This window comes from Vidua chalybeata, chromosome 11, assembly GCF_026979565.1.
Source record: "Vidua chalybeata isolate OUT-0048 chromosome 11, bVidCha1 merged haplotype, whole genome shotgun sequence".
Classification (NCBI taxonomy): domain Eukaryota; kingdom Metazoa; phylum Chordata; class Aves; order Passeriformes; family Viduidae; genus Vidua; species Vidua chalybeata.
Window position 1 is genome coordinate 17685866 of NC_071540.1, and position 21381 is coordinate 17707246.

Sequence of the window (21381 nt, forward strand, 5' to 3'; positions counted from 1 at the left end):
ACAATGCAGTGAACCAAAACAACACTGACAGAGTCAGAACACAGCCTGACACCATGTTGGACAGGGTGTTGGCCGCAGTCCAATTGGAATTGAGGCTGCAGTCCTGGAGTGTCAGGTGTGGTTCTGTTGGAGCAGTGATCCTGTAGAAAAGGTTGTAGTCTTTCTGCAGTGGAAGAGTCAGCTGTTCCTCTGGGAAACCCAGTGCAGGAAAAGCCATGCTGGTGTTCCAGAAGCTTAAGATTATATCCAGGTAGGAATGCTTGGCTCCTCCCTCTGGGCGGAGCATCTCTCAATGGGATGTTACCGTTCTTATTAGTGATGCAGTGACATTGAATAGGCCATTAACAGCAGATGTCTCCCCAGGGGGAGGATTGGTTTGTGGAAGAGATAAAGAGAACTGCCCAATGAAGAGAAGATAACTGGCACACCTCTAACAGATGGCAAATAGAATACATCTTGCCTTGCAATCTAGGACAGGGGCTCAGCTCCACACTCAGCAAAGACCACACCAATGGCTCAGGCAGCGCTCTAATGTGAGAAAAAACCCAAGACTGAAGCCAGGTTTTGCCTGGATCAGGTTCAGTTCAACTCCCAGCATCAGTGTTTTCCTCCTCCTTCAGTGAAGTCTGGATTCCAACGTGGATCTTTGCCACTCAAGATTATGCCTGTCAAATACATGAAAACACACTTATTAGCAGATTAGCAGCCAACATCTCACCAAAATGAGTGTCTGGAGGGAACACTGCAGCAGCAGCAGCAGCACACTTGATCCTGGCTGTCCCATTCAGAGCTCGGTTTAACCAGAGCTGGGGGACAGAGCTGTGTGTTCACAGCAGAGGGAAGGAGCAGGGCTGGGCTGATTTTCCTGCCAGGCCTCTCACTGCAATCTGCCAAGAAGCTCAGAGGCTTTCTGAAGTCAGCAGAACATTATTTCTGTCCCATCATCTCCCTGCTCTGCCTTGGGAATAGCTGAGTCTCAGGAACGAGCCCTGTGCAAGTTCAGCCAGCTGGGGAATGCCCACAGGAAAGTACTGCCATTGCTTTGCTGGCACCATCAGCTCCTTCACAGATTTTCTTTCTGAATTGCCACTTCTTGCACATTTATTGTATGGTAAATTTTGTCCTTTCTTAGGCTACTCCTTTTTTTTTTTTTTTTTTTTTTTGGTGGGGTGGGGGGGTTTGTTGCTTGGGTAAGAAAATGCAAGTGAAAATATTCATCGCTTTCAACTCAAACCATTCCAAGATTTCCTTTAGCGCTGTAGAAGTAAAAACTACTACATGCATTAAGGGATAGGATGGAGAAAAGTCTTTCTGTTAATAACTCTGAGTGCCTTGGGAGTAGCCAGGGATCCCATGTGTGTATGTTCAGACTGAGACACAGTTTGTGTCTCTTCTGTTTGTGTCATTTGTGAACATTTTTTCCTTCCTAAAGGTCTGTCATTAACAGAAAATTTTGTTAATGTTTAGTACCAAAGGAACAAATGCTGCTAAATCTCCAGGAGCTAATTCCCAAAATGTCCCCCTTGATATTTCCTGGTCCTGGGAGGAAGGCCTGTGATAGTTCTAGTCTTTATTATTAATTATTTTCCCAGTGGCAAGGTGTTATTCCCCATTGCTGGGCTATCCAGTGTCCTCCAGATTTACACTGGACTGGAATTCTTTGTAAAGAAAAGGCACCAAAAGAAGCAATTGAGTGTGCAAGAGGCAGCTGAAGGTGCCCAGGGGTGTGTGCTGCTCTCACTGTGCTCTGAGGAATCAGGGCTGTGCAGGCTTTGCCCTGGCATAGACACAAACTGTGTTGAAATGATTGCTTGGCACTTTTGTTACCCTTCTCTCTTGGAAATTCATTTGCGGAAACAGATTCCCTTCCTTCTTGAAGAGATGAGTTCCAGAGTCAGTGGTGGCCAGGGCTGGGAATATGTTTGGGTTCATATTTGGATATGTTTGGGTCCATATTTGGCTACAGGCTCAGGATGGAAAATGTGCTGCTCTGCCCTGCCCTTTTGGGAGCTGTTTCCAGGCCAGAGTTCCCAGTGGGATTCCTTTGGTATCAGCCAGGGCACAGCTGGGGCTTCCTGGAAGCTGCCGGAGCAATCCTTGGCTGGGAGCAGCCACAGTCCAGCAGAGCTCTATTGATCCAGATCGATTTAAACTTTCTAGTCTGAGCCACTTCCTTCTGCCCATCCTTTAGGGAAAAAAAAAAGAACTGGAGAAGCTGTAAAATGAGCTATTTCCCAGTTGTGTTCAGTACTGACATTTCAGCACTGAATCTGCTGGGTTCTTATAAAAATTTCCCAGTTTTTCAAGAGCTACCAGGGCAGTTCTTGGAGAGGGAGAGCAGCAAATGGATTTGCAGTGGGAGCACAGGCACAAAGAACAGACATGTGCAGAAACTTTGATAGAGTTTTGCTGCCAAAATCCTTCTCTGGGTAGTTTGTAAAAGACCCTGAAGCTCATCTGATGCTGATTAGCTTTTGAGGCACAATTGCTACAATGAGAAAACTTTTACTGATTTGCATGTGTTGACAATTATTCTAACAGTAACAACCTGATTATACCAGTGTGTTACTCCCAGATATGGTGTATTATTCCCTAGCTTTAGGAATAATTCTGATAGTGATGGCCTCTGGCTTCATTTAACCATAGCCCTAATCACTTCTGATTAAAACATACATAAATGAGTTTGTGGATTTTTTATTTTTTTAATATACCTCAGCTTCTAGGGTTTTTTTTTGCCCCAAAGGAAAGAAAAAGAGAAAATTAGGTTTCAGCACAGAGAAATATTTGAAAGACTGTACAATCATAATGAAAAATATTTTCATTTCCAGGATATTTTATTTAACCACCTCATTTATACAGTTTTATTATTTTGATTTGATTAATTGTTGTAGGTTTTGAGATTGGATTTATTTTATTATTCTAGTTGCAATGACTCTCCTGTTACTTTCTTCATGTTTACCAAGGGCTTTACACCATTATTTCTCCACACAAATAACTAATTAGTCAACCATTTTCTCATTTGACATTTCTCAGTGGCGAGGGACTGAAAACTGAATTTCATCTAATTTTTCATTCTGTTTTGATGGTATCATTGGAGATAGAGGGTTGTGATGAAAGCCAGCCCGTTAAATCCCTGATGTGACAAACAAAACAAAGCTGAGATGAGGAATCCTTTAGCTCACATGGGGGAGATGGATGGGGGAGATGATTTTCTAAGTGCTCTGCAGATGCAAACAAGGAGCAAACCCTGCCTGCAGCGAGGCCCCAGCCTGCAAACCCTTCCCTCAGGGCCCAGGAACCACCTCCAGGGCCAAAATCCCTGAGATCAGGGCCACACTGGCACTGGAGTTGTGCTGCCTGTTCACACAGCATCAGGGTTCAGTCTTAACTTCTTCTTGTCAGGTTCAGGACTAAATGTGTGAGATGGTTTTTCTTGTTGGGATTCAGATGTTTATTAGTTCTTATCCGTGTTACAGTCTCACAAACCCTGAGTTCTACAGCACTTCACTCTAAAAAACTAAAAATGGAGCCCTATTTCTCTCTCTACGAGGCCTTTTAAGGATAAACTGTCCAATTAAGAAGTGACACCTAAATTAATTTTACTTTTAACTTAATAACTCATTACCTGTGGCCCACAAGGTGGATTTTTTATCCAATTACACAAAAGCACCCAAACCCATGGAGAAGAAGGAGAAGAAGGACCAGCCTCTGCCCTAAAACCTCCATCTTGTTTTATATCTATTACTATATTCTAAACCCTTCAACTCTAATTGTTCCACCCTGTGATGTTGCACACTTCTAGTCAAACTCCACCCCCACAATCCCAGTTCTGTCATTCCATTTTGGAAGTTTCTCCACGGCCTCAGGTCAAATGCAGAGTTCTCCTGGGGGTCAGTGCCTGGCAGCACAGAAAGTCTGAAATTCTCATCAACCAGGGTTCCAAGAGATTAGCATAAAACATCTGCAAGGTTAAATCTGGGCATAAACTCCCAGGAACTCAAGGGACACTCTGGGATCACCCAGGAAAAAGCTGCTGTATGGAGTTCCTACAAAAGCTGTGGTGCCCCACGTGCAGAGCTGATGGATTCTCCCTGGGGTGTGCCCAGGTTATCAGTGAAACTTGCATTTCCAGTGACCAAAAATGCACAGAGTCACTTGTGGCACAACACTGATGGGGGGTTTTAATTTTAGCTTTTTTTAATTGTACTCTAAGTTGACATTTCCAGCCTGTGAAAATCCTGCAAGGCCATAAATGCGTTCCACAAAGCTGAAAAATGGCTCTTGCATAAATCCTCAATCTTCAAGTGAGTTTAAAATTGCATCTGACCTAACACCTTCCTCAGCAGTGTTTCCAGAAAACGTGATTTACTTCAGGTTTTAGATTTCCTTAATGATATGTTTATTCTGATTAATAATAGTATCGATTTCACTTAAATTTGCTTTTTTACATTTTTAATGTTTGCTTTTTTAAAGAATCTAGCCAAAATAACTTGAGCACGTCTGAATCTCTGCAGGATAGCACTGCAGGAAGTTTTTCACAGCCTGCTGCTCATGTAGCATAGAGCCACACTTTTAGTGCATTTAAATCCAAATTTAAATCTGTTCATTTAATGGTAAAGAAGCCTTCCTAGGCTTAGCTTGGTAGCTGGAGTGTGTAAATCAAAGATGAGCACTGGAAAGCACAAGCAGAGGACAGTTTAGATTTTATTTTCCTTTCTAACAGCATCTTTTGGGTTAAGTCTGTGTTAATAAAGCATGGTTCCAAGGAGTGGGTTTAGGCCAGACACAGTGAGGTTTAAGATTCACAATAGGTCCTGAAAGCTGTCGGTGATGATCTCCAGGGGTTCCTTCCAGCCTCAACCACTTTGTGATCCTGTGGAATCCCAAAGTTAGACATCCAGACAGCTCTGAAAGCCCTGGGGATCAGGAATCAGCATGAACAAGTGTACAGCTGACAGGAACAGGTCTGGAAAAGCCCTTTAGTGGCGTCACCACTGCTCCCTTCATCGTTTCTCTTACAACCTGGCCTGTAGTATTTGAGATCTCTAAATGCATACATTTTGTCTCAGTGACATTGTGTGATGAAGCATTTGTGCTTTTTCCTTCCCCTTTGATATGAAATCCTCTGGTTGCCTTTTGGTCCTTTACCTATAATGGAAATAAATTCAGGTATCCCAAATAATGCCTCCCTTGTGCTGTTAGGACAGGCTTTGTCACAAGGACCAAGAGTTACTGCCCGAAACACCTTGTGTTTAGGGGCTGCAGCAGCAGATTTTAGGCAGTGGCTTTATATCTGAATAAAAAAATATAATCCAAACCTCTATATTCACCTGCACCTCATAATTAATACAGCTAATCAATCCACCTTGTTTTTCAGTATCTGGGAAAAAAAGTGAATCACAGAATAACAGAATGGTTTTGGTTGGAAGAGCCCTTAAAGATCATCTCATCCCAACCATGGGTAGGGATGTCACCCACTAGACCAGGATGCTCCAGGCCCCATCCAACCTGGCCTTGGAAAATTAAAACCCACAACTGCTCCAACTACATTCTTCCAACGGCTTTAATGCTGCAAATATTTTAAAATTAAAAAAAAAAAAACAAACAAAAAAAAACACAACCAAAAAACAAACCTCACAAACATTTTTAAATTAAAAAAAACAAAATAACAACAACAAAAACAAACAAACAAACAAAAAACCAAAACAACATAATCTTGGAATCTGTATCAAAATGATCTTTACAAAATCAAATGTCAGTATAGTGACAGAACATTACTATAATATACATTAGAGAATTGTTGTTAGTGTTTTCATTTCACATGGGATGGAATTTGAGACCCAGCTGTGCAAGGCTGGGAATGTACATATATACATTTATACAATATATATGTATGTATGTACATATAAATATTTATGTATACATATGTATGTATGTATGTACATAAATATATGTAATTTTTATGTCTATACACATATATATGTATACACCTATATATACATATGTATGTACATATATATACTGTGAATTTTATATATATATTTTATATATATAAACACGTATTATACATATATATACATCTATATATACATATGTATGTACATATATATTGTGAGTTTTATATATTTATATATATACATATTATGCATACATACATATGTATATATAAATGTGGTTTTTATATATATACACATATATTTTTACATACATACACACATGTTATACGTATCTATGTACACATATATACATACACATGTGTGTATGTACATATATATATATATATATATATATATATATATATATATATATATATGGGGTTTCTGCCCTCCCCAAAGCTTATAGCCCAGGCCAGCCTGGGAGCAGGGACACCTTTCTTATCTCATGGCCAAAAAGCAGGAGAATTGCCTTGTGTCCCCAGTAATGAGCGTGGAGTGTGGTTCAGCTGGAGAATTGCTGTGCTGCAATAAGGTTCCCTTTCTGCTCTTTCTGGTGCCATATGCTGCCCTAATTAGTGCAGGCAAAAGGTAATGAGAGCGCAGTGGAGAAGGGGGAGCTCCATGGGAAGCAGGCTGATCTCTAAAACTTTGCATTTTGTCATCCCTATATAGAGCACGAGAGAGTTTAAATCCAGATTTTTAATGTTGCACTTATATTTTGGGACTTTATCTTTCTCTGAGAAGCACCACTGCTTCCCTGGGTGTGGATATTTGTGCTGTAATTGCTGCACCAGTCTCTCCCAAATACCTGTGAACCTTTTCACAGGGTAGTGCCTCATGATTTTTCAACCAGCCTTGATGTAACACCATTTATAAATTTTAAATTATTTCCATGTATCTGCTACTCTATTTTAGTTCTGCACCAAGTGCGAATTTTGATTTGTGTTCTGCTCTGCATCCATAACCCTTCTGTGTCTCTTTGGAGGTCTGTGTTTAAGGTGTGCACTCGAGCATTGGAGCAGACAATTTCCAGTCTAAGGGAGTCGGTTTTGCTGCTCTCTTTGCAATACCTGGCTTTGACAACACCAGGACATGAATCCAGAGCAAGGAGGTCACAGTCAGAATATGTTACACCCACTTTACAAGCCCTTGGGAGCTGTGAGCTGTTGGCACAGTTTAAAATTATTAAAAAAAAAAAAAAAAAAACAAAAACAAAAACAAAAAAAAAACCAAAAAAACACAGTGAAATAAACTCCATGAGCAGCACTAAATTGCACTGCTGCAAAGTAGAATAAGACCAAACTAAAGAGTAATTGGCAGACCAGAGATCATTGCACAGATCATTGTGCTCAGGACTGAAGATACAGCAGGTACATGTAGCAAAGTTAGACCACCTAAAAATGGTCTGATTTTAAAAGCTGCTGTGCAATATCAGATCCCACCAAAGTCAAAAGTGGGAAGTGAATCTTTGCATTCAAAACTTCTATTTTTATCATGGTTTTTATGATGGGTTTGTAAACCTTTGCTGGTAGAGCCCTCACAAATGGAACAAAAAACCAGTCATCCTAACTGCACTGCAATATGCTCTTACAATAAGTAAAAATGTGGTGGGAAAGACAAAGTACTACTTTTACAATATCCTGTGCCAAATCACAGGTTATACAATCCAGGTTTTTATTTGCACAGCCAACAGTGCTTTGTAGAGCAATCAGGGAAGATAATACAATCCATTTTACTTTCTCATTACTTTAGAAGTGTTGAATCTTCTGAAATGGTTTCGGGGTTAATTGAGAATTTGCAGTTTTACAATAGACTAGGAATTGTTTAGGCTGCCCTTGCTTCATATTTTTGTGCATACCTTTGTTGCAAAGTTATAAAAACAACAATAAAAGCAGAAACAAAGAAGTGAAGTGAAATGATCTGCATTGTTGCCATTCCAGGCACTCATTTTTGTGGGAGATAAAGCTGAGGTATTGATTAATGTTTAAATGGTTATTAAGAGGAAGGACATGTTGGGTTGATGGAACATCTCACTGTGCACTAATGCTTTCCTTTGATTCTTTCCCACATATTCCCTAGGGGAAAATTTCTGCTCCTGGGGAAGCCAGTGGTGAAACTCTAAATTACTTTTTTTGCCAGCATAAATAGGCCAACTATTTTCCCTATTTATCTCTTTTTTTCTGCATAAATTCCAAAAGTTTCTGGTTTCCAAATCTGCTCTTTAACTTATTTTAACATCATAAGAGCTCATAAAGATGTGTAATTTTTCCTGGCTGTATATGCTAAAGTTTTGATGCTCACTCTGGCTGCCTGAGCACCTGAATATTCCTGTGCACCACAGTCAGGCTCAGCAGCCCCCAGGAAATTTCATTTTTCAAGCCTGAAGCAAAGCTGTGGTAAAAACACAGCAGCCTGGGCAGCCTCAGCACTTCTTTAGAGGCTAGCATTTTATTTCATTTTACCTTTACCCCCCCATAATGTGTTGGTTTTGTTTATTCCCTCATACTTGCAATGATACTTCTTTATTTTTTTTGCAACATTGTCACACAGGACTTTCAGGTGAATTCACTTTCAGGTGAATGGCACTGTGAGGCATTGCCTTGGCACAGACTCATTAAATAATAACAGGCTCCATGTCAACTACTGGTAATTTAAAATGTCTATAAAAGGTTGTATGGAGGTTTATGACCTATGACAATTCACTACAAAAAAGATAAACAGGTTATTATCCCAGGTATTGATTATATAATTGGAATTTTGGTTTAAAATATTAACACATTTAATTGGAGAGGGAATTGGTATCAGTTAATTCAGCTCTGGGTTGTTCTTTACTTAATATATTTAACTGAGTATAGAATTAGACCCTAATAATGAACATTCTTATATTTATTGCTTCAGTCAAGTTCAGGGAAGTTCCTGGTGTGTAAACTCCACAATCTCTCTAAACATTTCCAGTTTTGGGGGCTGAATATTTGTGCTGATTAAAGGGAAAAAAGAACACCGGGGAATTTCATATTGGGGCATCTTGGAGACAGCATACCCAAACTCAGATTGAGGCAATGTGGATGTGGTTGAATTTAATCAGCAGAAGGAAGAAGTTCCAGATCCCAGAGTGCAGAACAAGAGTGTGCAAACAGGGCTGGGTGTAACCACCTCCCCCAGACTTGGTGAATTCATTGTCTGACTCTCTTCTTGCTACCATTCCCCACAATTTAGAACATTTCCAGCTCACCCAAAATAACTAATGGTAAGAAAAAAGAAAATTAAAACCACTCAAATGTAAATTAAAATTACAGCTTCTGGTCCAGCTGGAATTTGGAATCTGGAAAAAGGAGGACTGTGATAGGATCCATAAGTCAGTGTGGGTGCAGAGGCCTGTTGGAAATATTCTGGCTGTATAACACAGCAGTAGGAAACAGGTCCTATATAACATCCTAAATATTGATTTCTCTGCTAAACGTTGGAACATATATATATATCTCCAAAGGAATTGACTCAAACCTCTAACAACACTGAGCTGTCTCTAAGGCAAGGCACAAGCTTAAATTGTGTTTTTGCAATATGAAGAAACTCACTGTGAAAGCCACTGAGTGCCCAGACAGATTCCTTTGCAGCAATGCATTTGTTTGATGTTCAGATCAATATTTGATAACTTCTGCACTTTTGTTCAGGTATTCAGTGTACAAGGACCCAGCAGGGTGGCTGGAAATCAACCCCACCAATGGCACCGTTGGCACCACGGCAGTGCTGGACAGGGAATCTCCCTTCGTGCACAACAACGTCTACACTGCTCTGTTCCTGGCCATCGACAGTGGTGAGTGACCACTGGGGATAAAATCCTTCAATTCCTGCTTGAAATGCTCTGTTCTGAAGGCTGCATGTGATGCCTCAGGTTTTAGCTTTCATATTTTTCACATTCTGTGCTGCTTTATTGTGTAAGTGAGAAGACCTTTAGTACTGTGATAAGACCTATCTCATGCCTTATGGTCCCTTCTAGAGGAAAGGAATTTTGGCCTAACAAGGGCTACTTTAGGCTTCACATCAGGGGATGGTGAGCTCTCTTCACAGAGCAGGGAGACAAAACAATTCCTTCTCCAGCTGGGCACCAAGGACAAATGATCCAAACCTCAGGCCCAAGAGCACAAACAGCGTGGGCTGGAGAGAGAAAAACAAGCAGGATGGGAGTGCCTGGGCTAAAGCTGGAATGGGACAATGAACTGCAAGGTGCAAATGGAGCAGAGCTGATCCCAGTGAGAGCCCCCGGGAGCGCTCGTGCATTTTGGGACCATTTTGGTTCATCGTGGCTGCAGCCCTGGCTGGGCTCTGGTGCTGCCCAAGGTGGATCCATTGAGGAGATGTTTTTAATCAATCCCTGCTTTATTCTTTAGCTCTGCCCAGCCTCTGTTCCAGCTCAGCCTTCTCAAGGCATCACATGTGTAAAATTAACCACGTGCTGCAGCACTTCTCTGCCTGGCCACCTAAATGTATTAGAGACCATTTTAGAAACCAGAAGAAGAGGAATTAACTTAAAACTTCAAATTTATAACAGCTTTAATTTAGGTTTATGCCTCACAGATTTATGTCTTAATGCTGGTGCAATTAGTCTAGAAACATTCTTGGAAATGTAATAAATCATCCTAATCATGGTTAATTTCTTCACAATATTTGAGCAGTCAGCATGCCCGAGGCACTTAAATACCAATAACAACTCATCCTTGATATGCTGGATTATAATCTTTTCAATGCAATGACAGTGACAATAAAAACATAACTAAACTCCTTGTTAAAATGCAACAATTTTTGCATATTGTGTGTACTAAAGTTCCTCCTGTCAAATAGAATCCAAATTAAGCTGTCTAGGGAAAATTCAGCGAGTGACTTCGGAGCGGAGGAAGAAAGAGAAAATCCTGAACGTTCCAAATCTCCTGAGCTAAAGGCACAAAATAAATAAAAGATTTGCCTGTAATATAACAGCTAATATGCTAACACTTTTTCACAGCTGCAGCTGGTTTAGCCCTGGTGATGAATTGTAAAATGCTCTTTTTAAGAGAGTAATTCTACATTTTTGCAAGCACATGACTCAGGGAACATTTGCAGTGCCTGACAGGAGAAAAAAAATATTGCCTTAAGTATAACAGAAAAAAATTCTGCTGAGGAGATGATTTACTTATATATTAATATACATATTTTCCTTAGGAAATTTCTGGGAGAAAATGTAGCACTAAACATATTTCTGTCTTTTGCTTGCTATTGGATTTTTTTTTTCTTTTTTAAATGCATCTCAAAATCAGGGTGCACTGGGAAATATCATCTCACAATGAAAGTAAAACTTTGGGATATTACTGAGGGGTTACCCAAAGGACAAAGTCGTGTTTTAAAGGTGAAGTCAGATATTGTCAAAGAGCATAGATGGAGAAAAGAGATGAGTGTTCTTGACTGTGGGAACCAGCCTGAGTAATGTGGATTCTGGGGGACAATTTTATGCTGCAACTTAGGCCTTGCTCATTTATTCTAAACCCAGAACTTCACTGCTTTTAATTCTCAGATTTTTTTTTTTTCCATTCTGGAAAAATGAGAGAAGGGGAAGTTGTGCTGAACAGCAGAGAAAAGGAATCCTGTTCACTTGGGATTCTGAGCAAGCACCTGATTCCAGCTCCTGTAATTGTGTTTATTTGTGATTGTGCAGCTCTGTCAGTGCAGGAGTTCATCTTCTCCAGCATTATTGACTCCTGTGAATGCAATGATTACAAACCACACGTGTGCACTTAGGACTGTCATGCTAAGGGGTTAATAATGATCTTTTCCTGCCATGAGCAGCCCTGCCACACGTGGGAGTGGGAATAAACAGCAGAACTTAATTAGCTGATATTAACCTTGTGCCCTGCATCACCTCTGCATTAATTACCAGGCAGCTTGGGGGGCACATTCAGCTTAGGGATGTGCTGGGAAGTGGGAATATTTCCTGCTGGCCTGGATGAATGGCTCTGGCTAAAGCAGCCAAGGAAATTTTAGAGTTGATCTCAACAGGTTGGGGGTCTGCCTTGCCCCCTGCAGGGATTCCTGGGACTGGCAGTATCCCTGGGAAGTCTTCCCAAATTTGTTTCCAGGCTGACACTGTGATCTAGCACAGCTGGGAGACCCACTTTATCTCTGCAACCATCAGAGCTAATGTCCAGCTTGAAATATTGCATTAGATGAGAAACCAAATGGTGGGAAAATGACATGAAATGAATACAGAATTATTTCAGGACTCTTAAAGAAGGTTATGTTAACTTTAAAAGGGGGGAAAGTCAGATTGAACATAACTATCTGCATCTCTTTAGAGCAGCACTGTCCATAGACTGCAGACCTCTCTCTTCAGGTTAATAAGTGGAGCTTGTCTAATACCAGTGAATATGCCTGGGACTTCTTAGTGAGAGGGCAGCCAAAAGCAGGATTAAGAACTGCCAAATGAAATAGGGTAATATAGTGAAAATTTAGAGACATTTCCAATAGAACAAGTCATTTGCTTGGGATAACCAACTTGTGGTGAAAAAAAAAAAGGAGAGGATAGAAAGAAATACTTTAGCAGAAATTCTTTCTTCAAAAGCACTCAGTGGAGGTTTTTATTTCCTTTGGCCTCTCACCTTATCTCTGACACAAATCTGAGATTGAGATGTGCTGGCACAAGCACTGAGGAAGTCTGAGCTGCCACAGGCTTTCCTTCCCTTTCCTGGAAATACAGAGGGCTCAGGTAATGCCCAGGGCACAGCCCAGCAGTGGCAATTGGCACCCAGAGCAGCTCCCAGCAGAGCAGGCACAGCAAGATCTGTGCCAATCTTTAACAGAATTTATGGTGAATGACTCTAAAATCATATAAAGCCTTGTGCCTTAGCCATTGCTGAAGTGCATGAGCCATATTCTAAAACAAATAGAAATATTATTGAGTGTTCACAGCATCACAGTAGACATGCTTACAGAAAAGGTTCTCTTGTCCCACTGTGTTCCACGCTCACCTCTTTATAAAATGAGCTTACATTTGAGTGCTGTCCTGGGGGAGGAGTGGAGACAGCTGCAGACAAACTCCACAGTGATCCTTTCTCCATCCCCTTTTGCTGATGTCAGTGGAGAATCTGTCACCAGTTCCGTCTGACTCCTTGTTATTACGCTTCAGTGCAGGGAGCAAGTGCCAGGGCATTTTTTTTTAAATCTGTAAAGTATTGGATATTTCTGCCACAAGTACAGCCTGGAGCTTTGTGCTTGGTGTTTCTATGCAGAAATCTGTTGCATCTTTATCTTTTTTTGGGCTATCACTTTACCAGTAGGACAGGACCAATGAAAGGGGCATAGAAAATGGAGTCACTCCACTGCAGGAAATAAGTTAGCTCTTTATAAGATTCTTTTTGACCTTTATGATAGTATTTCTCAGCATTATCAAATTAACTGCAGCTAAAGGTGGTAAAGTATGAATTATGTTATTCCTGATCTAAACAATTCCTGTATCTTCCCAAACACACTTGAAACAATCTGTACCAGCAAATTTAATGGAAACAGTGTTAATTTATAGATAATAAATTTTGACCTTTAATGGGGGTGTATTACACTTTAAAAAGGACTTTTTGGAAGAAATATCCTAATTTTCTCAGTACATTTGATTTCAGTAAAAGGTCAACGTAGTGTCTTTAGAATTTGAAAACTTTTTATTAAAGACCTGTGTGACCATAGAGTCTCTGGCCTATTAAAGAAGAAATTAAACACTGGTAGGAAATGCCATGCAGCAGAGTTAACACATTATAAAGTGTCATGAACTGTGTTTAATCTGAGAATGAGCTGATAATGGGGCAAAGTCAGGTTTATGCAAACTTGGGAAACATCAGAGGTTTCATTCAATTAACAAAAGTGCCAAGAGTGGTGATCATTTTATTTAGCACTGTAACCACTGGACCCAATGCAGTGTCACAACATTACTGGGAGCTTTTCTGCCAAAAGGAATTTTGCTCATTCCATGAGAGGGAGAAATCATTTGGGTTGGAGAAACCTGGGTGGAACAGACCTTCCAAATGGGCTCTGTGGTGTCATCCTGCAGACCCTATTGTTCACTGAATTTGGGATGAGGACCACAACGCAGAACACCTGTATGTTTTTCTCATTCAGCCATGCTAGAAACTCTCCAGGAAAGGTTTTTTTTTTTCCCCCCATGTATTCTGAGACTTTGAGTCACAATCTAGAAAAAGTAAGGGAGGAGGAAACCATGGCTGGAGGTGAAGCTAAAAAATACCTGGAAAATGTGTGAAATCTTTAAAAGATACAATTTGTTTCCCCATTTCCTTTTAGAGGCATGAATAATTTTATCCCCCGATTTACATTATTTATGAAAGAATCTATTTATGGAAGAACTCTTTTTTCTGGAATTAATATCCCATTGTGTAGCCTTTTTCTAGCTCTTTAAAAACAAAATCTTTGGGTATTTTTGGTTTTTAACTCATGGAAAACCCACCTGTGTTGACAAATAATGACACTAATCTTGGTGGTTGGGTTAAATGCAAACTGAAGGTGGATTCCACTTTTTTGGGGTGGTTGGATGCCACCCCAGTGGTACCTAAAGCCAGTGTGAGTGTTCCACCTTCCTTCCCTGCCATTCACCAGGGAGCTACTGAGGCAAAAACTGGGAACATGAGAACTTGTGCTGCATTAAACAGAGAGAATAAATGTCATTAAAAGTAATTTTAGTGGTGAGTACAGGGTTTGCCTTGAGCTACACTGGCAGTTTGAGAAAAAAGCAACTTAGACCTCGCTTCTCTGGCTGTGGCCAGCTGCCCTTGTGAGCTGTTTCATTTTTCCTGAGCAAAATGAAGAAATAGTGAATCAGGGTCTACTTTTCACTTTTCCCTCTGTTTCCATGGAGCAGCTGAACCCAAGCTATCCTGAATCCCATTTATTGTGCCGGTCTTGGCACTGCTAATCATTAGAAAGAAAACTTATTATTCTGTCCTCTGCGTGATGAACAGTAATACACAGCACCTGGAAAAAGCTGGAGTAACAAAGAGTTGTGTGGCACTTTGCAATTAGAACTTTTCCTGACATGTATCTAACCTGTCTTCTCACTCCATGATGTACATAATTAAATTACCATAGATTGATTCCACCTAAAACACGCTATTTTGGAAGAAATCAGGCAATTAGTTACCATGGCAACCCAATTAAGCCAGTTTTATACCCCTTATCTTAATTGCTGTATTAATTGAAAAGAGAAAATAAATTGAAGACTCATCCTTTTCGTGCCATTTTAAATTTCAGTAAAATATGAATTGCACGCAAAATATTGTTTTAATTTGTCATCATGGACTCATGATTCGAAAAAGAAATTAGAATGTTGAAAACAGTACTTAAGACGGATGGCATATGTCAGTAGCAATTTGATATGCTGAAAGAGCTGTGCTCTTTTGAAATGTAATTACTCAAAACCAGGAGCTGCATATATTATTTGAGGGGATGAATGAAGGGTTGTAACTTTGGAAGAAGCCAACAGGATTATGGATGTCCTGCTATTGTGCCACACACAGATTTTTTTTATTTTATAGATTTTATATAAATATATTATATATATTCTATATATAATATATATTTTATATATATTTATATAATTTTATTTTATATATTTTATATAAATATCTATTTACTATATGTAATATATATAGTAGATTACATTTTATATATTTATATAAAGTATATATTAATATATATTACATATAAATATATAATACATATTTATGTATTTATTATATATTCACTATATTATTTTATTTATTTATATTATATTTACTTATATATTATATTTATTTTCTATTATCATGTGATTGCTATATATTTATATATTTACTATATAATATATTTATGTTTTATATATAAATAATATATAATATAAACAAAATTATAATAATATATAATTTATATTTTATATATTTTATATTTTACTTTATATATTTTATATCTTTATTTTGTATATTTTACAAAGCGTCTCTATGTAAATATAGATGGAAAATGCACAGAAATTTGAATTCATGGGGAATTAGGGACAAAATGGCAGCACATGGCTTTGAGGAGAGCAGCACACCCAGATTTTGTTCTGTGAGCAGCACACCCAGATTTTGGTGCCTTCCCCCGTTGTTATTGGACATGAAATGAGTACATAGAAGCTTGCTAAGTTCAAAAGAGAAAAAGAGTTTGTTTTATTTAAACATTTGGTATTTATAGAATTCCAAAGGTGACCGTGGATTGGAGGATGGAATTACCACCTCTCTGACTACACTGGTCTAAAGATGAAACAATCATTTCTCTCTACCTACAGAGAAATATGTAAACTATTCTATTTACACATGAAATTGTGTGGGAACTCTGACTCTCAAACATGTAAACACTATCAGAAGGCTAAAGAAGTTTTATGAGAACTTTAAAACTTTCAAAAGAACTATAAAGGAAAACTTAACACTTTTAAAAAACAGGGCAACATTCCCCCTCTCCTGGTTCCGTTGGCTTTGGCTGCACCATTGATGGAGCTCACCCTGAAGCTGGGATGCAGAGGAGCGGGGCTGTCTGCACGGGATCCCTGCCTGCACGAGGGGACTGCTGCCAAAGCACCGAGCACACAGATTTTCTGAGCAGAAAAACAGCATATGGAGGGAGGAAAAAATACCCATGTGAGGGATGAGACAGAAAAATGTGTTGAGATTATCAGAGCAGCGTCATTAGAAAGCATGAAAAGCACTGCTCTTGTTTGAAGAGCAGTGTGTATGCTATGTGACTTTACTCCAGGAATTCTGATATTATTCTGTGCAGCTTTTCATTACTATTCAATCATTAAAAGTGTACAAAGTATATTTTTCTACAACATTTATTTTCAAACTAATTTTTTCAGCTGGAGGTAGCAACGTGGTCAACTATGCTGGCAGCACTAAAATCCAATTTAAAATCCACATTTCCTGTTAACAGCCCCTTGCATTGGAGACTCAGTTCACCACCAAGTTTTCACTTTGCTTCACTATGAAATTCTCCATCTCTGTTGCAGCAGCTTTTACACAAACCAGTGATGCTGTTTCACTCCCATGATTGCCATGGTATATTCCCAGATGTGCCACTTCTGGCAGTTTGGAATTCTCTCTGTCCTCAAGGGCTCGAAGGGCACCCAAATATTTCAAGTGTTCACCCTCAGGAGGGATGGCCAGTTCTGGTCAGTGGCAAATGGGACCAGAGCTCAGTGGAAAAGCTTCTCCCCAGGATTGCTGGACCCTTTAGGTCTTGCTCTGCTCATTAATTCTGCTCTCAGCCACAAGGTTTGACAATACAAATCGAGAGTTTTACTTCAGAATTAAAATATTCTATGGGTAACTTTCCTTTCAAAATCAAAGGCCTCTGGAGATCATGGGATTTTGAATTATTTCAACAGCATAATACTGTCAAATTTATGAAAGTCATATATTCCCAGTGGATGAGTTGTGACCAGTTTTGCTTGATTCATTTCGTGTTACATTTTTATGACGTGTGTTAACAAGCTCCAGTTTATGACCTGACATTTGCTTGCTTTTCTTTTGGAGGTCTTCATAAATCAATGAAAGATTTTTGTTTAAATCATTATAAATAAACCAAGCAGATAATAAGTCATTGAAATGGACAGAGGCAATTTCCTTTCACTCTTTTTTTGTGTGTGTAATATTTGCCCAGCTCCTGAACCATACAAAGAGTGAAATATTTGCACAGCAGGGAGAACACAGCCATATCTGTGTGTGACAAAATAGCAGGACATCCATAAAGCTGTTGGCTTCTTCATTTCAAAAGGCAGATTTTAATATTACTGACTTCAGAGAAAGATAAGAAGGGCAGTGCATAAGACATTATCAGTCCAGTGTGGAAATAATGCATTCAAAATTAAAGACAGCAGTTTAATTAAGTGCATGAAAGGCTGGCTTTTATGATCATATTTCAAATACTAGAATGTCTTTTCATCCATTCTGCCATATGACTTTACTTAATAATATATCAAGAACAAAAAGTATATGGGAGTCTTTCTGTAAATTCAATTAGTCCAATAAAAAGTGAAAAATAGTTTCTTTTTCATTAAAAAGAACTCAAGCCTAACCCTTCTGATGACAAAGTGTGAGATGAGAAGGGAGGGCAAGGCTGGAGAAGGATGAACATTCTGCCTTTGTGATGCATTTCTGCTCACAGGAAACAGATGAAGTGTCACCATTAGTAACATTTGTTATTGGAAGGACTAATTGCATTCTGCTGCAGGCAGCAGTTTATCAGATCCAGACCACGGGGTACTTGCTTCTGCCTTGGGATGCTCTCCCAGCACAGCAATAATTCGGTTTATTAAAATATGCTGTGGATAACTTTCCTTTCAAAAGCCCAGGTTATTGGGCTGCTGTGGGCAGGGGGATTGTGCTGAAGGGCACCTCTTGCAGGGCTGAGCTCTGAGTGCTGTGGCTCCTTGCCCTGGGGCTGCACAGGTTAACTGCAGCCTCTTGAATCCATTCTGGGAAGGGTTTATGTTGGAACCCTGGCTACTGAGAATTTCAGACTTTCTGTACTGACAGACACTGCATTCGACCTGAAGCCATAAAGAAAGCTTCCAAAATTAAATATCAGAACTAAGATTATGAGTGTGTAGTTTGAACAGAAGTGTATAATATCACATAGTAGAAAACACAGAGTTTAAAGTTTTAGAATATAGTAATATATATAGAACAAAATAGAAGTTTTACAGCAGAGACCAACCCTTCTTTACCTTCTTCTTCACCTCCTTCCTCATGGGTTTAAATAGAATTGTGTAATTAAATAAAAAGTCCATATTATGAGTTGCAAATAGTTAGCTATTAGGTTAAAAATAGAAATCATTTAGGTGTCATTTCTTAATTAAACTCTTTATCCTTAAAAAAACCTTATAAAGAAAGAGATATGATTCCATTTTTACCTTGTTAGTAAAGTGCTGTAGAACTCATGACTTGTAAGGTTCCTACTCAGGGAAATGCAGGGATCACATTTCCCTGTGCTAAACCAGGAAAAAAAAAAAAAAAAAAAAAAGGGGGAATAAATAACCCATAAGTGCAGCATTTCAGATGAGACCTCATTAAGTGCCAGCCACAATAAAGGACAAAATGTGCGCTCAGAAAACTTGGAGGTGATTTTCACGGGGTGCCAAAGGGGGCTGAAAGGAGCTGCTGTGCTGCAGGCAGTGTGTGAGTGGCTCAGCCACGGCACACCTCTGCACTGACTGGAAGTTATTACCACTTGTCAGCTCCTGGGTCAGCCCTAGAAATGAGGTGCTGGTCCCAGCAGGCAAACTCTGCCTTCCCAGCTCCCCCAGTGCCACCGGGGCTGGTTTGTCACTCACAGCCCCGGCACAGAGCCTTGTAGTGGTGAATAAACAACACCCTCACCTCTGCAGCTGGCTCTCGGGTCAGGGCTGAGGCAGGCTGGCAAATCACTCTGGAAGGTTTGAAAGCACTGCTAGCACAGGCTAAATAACCCATCTCATTTCCCAGAGCTGCCTCTGACAGCTTTCACTGCTGCTGACATAACTGCACGCGGCCCTCAGGGCTGTTAGGAATGATCTGGTCCTGTTCTGCTTCTGGGCACCCACCTCGCCACCTGATTCCTCCCTCCTTTTCCTCTCACTTGTCTTATTCTTCATTCTTTTAATACTGTGCTATCTGTCTGGGGGATGGTTCCCTGTATGTTTCTCTCAGTGTGTGCTGATGAACAGATTCTGTTCCAGATATCTATTCATGTCCTACTCTCATTTCAACTTCAAAATATTCCTCTCCCAGAGGTTTCCTTAGAATAATTTTCCGTACTGTAGAGAATCAGACAGGCTTCATTCTGAAAATCAGCAATGAATTTACAAGAGTGACTCATCAGGTCTTTTAAGCAATAATTTCCATATAAAAGAGGTAAGAACAATAAAAATTATTTCCCTTTGCAAGCCTGCAGGTGCAAATAGGAGCGAGAGTTTATGGAAATGTGATTTAATAAACAGATGTTTGTTTTTTTCCTGTAGGTAACCCTCCCGCTACGGGTACAGGAACTTTGCACATCACCTTGGAGGATGTCAATGACAACGTCCCATCCCTTTATCCAACACTGGCAAAAGTTTGTGACGATGCAAAAGATCTCAGGGTAGTGGTCCTAGGAGCATCAGACAAAGACCTTCATCCCAACACAGATCCATTCAAATTTGAGCTCAGCAAGCAATCTGGCCCAGAAAAGTTGTGGAGAATCAACAGGCTTAACAGTAAGGCTGCAACTTGGATTTTTGTGAATTTATTCCTCCCACTCCTCCATCCCAGGGTACTCCCCCTGAGGCACTGGGGGAATTTAAGAGGGGTTTTGCATGAAAGTTCTGTAGGATGGACCCACTGCTGCTGCCTTTCCCTGTGCTGGGCCTGCTGGGCCAGCTGCCTGTGGGACACACCAGTTCTGAAACCTGAAACTTCTCTTCTTGTGTTGGCTGAACTTCCTTCTCTCAGTTTTGCATTAATCAGGGGCTACTAATGACTGATAGTTTTGTGAAGATCACTGCACCTCATGGCACACAATTGGTTTGCACGAGGCGCACGAGGCTTTGCTATAGGACAGCATGGAAGTTTTGCATGGGCTTTAGCAATATCATTGAAAAACTTCCTGATTTTAAGTGTTTATAAACTCTTCACAAATAAAATATCCCAATGCACTGGGACCTTACACAATTGGTAAGAGGATCATGAGATTGCAGAAGGCTTGTATGTCAAATTGTGGGCACAAAGTACAACATTTCTTTTTAAAGTAGTTTATTCCTGTTTCTTGTCTGGAATGCATTATTTTTCTCTGCCACTCTCCAATCTTTTAGTTCATGTCATAGTCTTAGAAAAAAACTAGAGATGGATGTGATGGCTGTACCTGCTTGCAGGACAAAGGGGTGGAGCTGTTTTCTTGCTATTCTCCAAACATCAAACCACCCCTCTGTCACACCCTGAAAGAATTATCACACCCACCGGGTGCCAAGAGCTGCTGTGGCCCTCAGTCCCCCAGGTGGAGCAGAACTGTGGGTTGGGAAGGGGCTTTACTTCCCTTCCCTGCCCTCTCAGGGAAATTGAGGAAATAGTTCAGCAGCTTTGCCTTTACTTCCTGACAAGAAGGGTTATTTTTTGCTTTTGGCAAGTAAATTTATTATCTCTTCTTGTTGTTTTAGGGCTGACATGCCCTGGCATTTCATTAGTTTATTAGCTTTCACAGGCAACTTCTGCCAATAATTTGCAGACCAAATAATGTATTTAAACAAAATGAGTTCTCACAAGTCTTTCTTTTGGTGAGGTTTGGAATAAGTTTGTAATTAGATTTCAGCCCATGAAAGAATTTCAGTACTGTCTCTTCCCTCCAATTCAATTCTTTTGTTATTTTTCTTAGTGTATTCTCATTTTCTTCCTGATTT

The 21381-nt window shown here is 39.8% G+C and overlaps 1 protein-coding gene across 3 annotated transcripts in view; it reads left to right on the forward strand.

Moving 5' to 3' along the window:
- Positions 1-21381, forward strand: part of CDH13 (cadherin 13) — a 449953-nt gene that overhangs the window by 408467 nt on the left and 20105 nt on the right. For all 3 annotated transcript variants that reach the window (XR_008432843.1, XM_053952983.1, XM_053952984.1), the window contains exons 11-12: positions 9608-9750; positions 19972-20205. Coding sequence is in view for 2 of the 3 variants with exons in the window: in XM_053952983.1 (XP_053808958.1) it covers positions 9608-9750; positions 19972-20205 (377 nt within the window). In the remaining variant the exon portion in view is untranslated. The remainder of the gene's footprint in view (positions 1-9607; positions 9751-19971; positions 20206-21381) is intronic.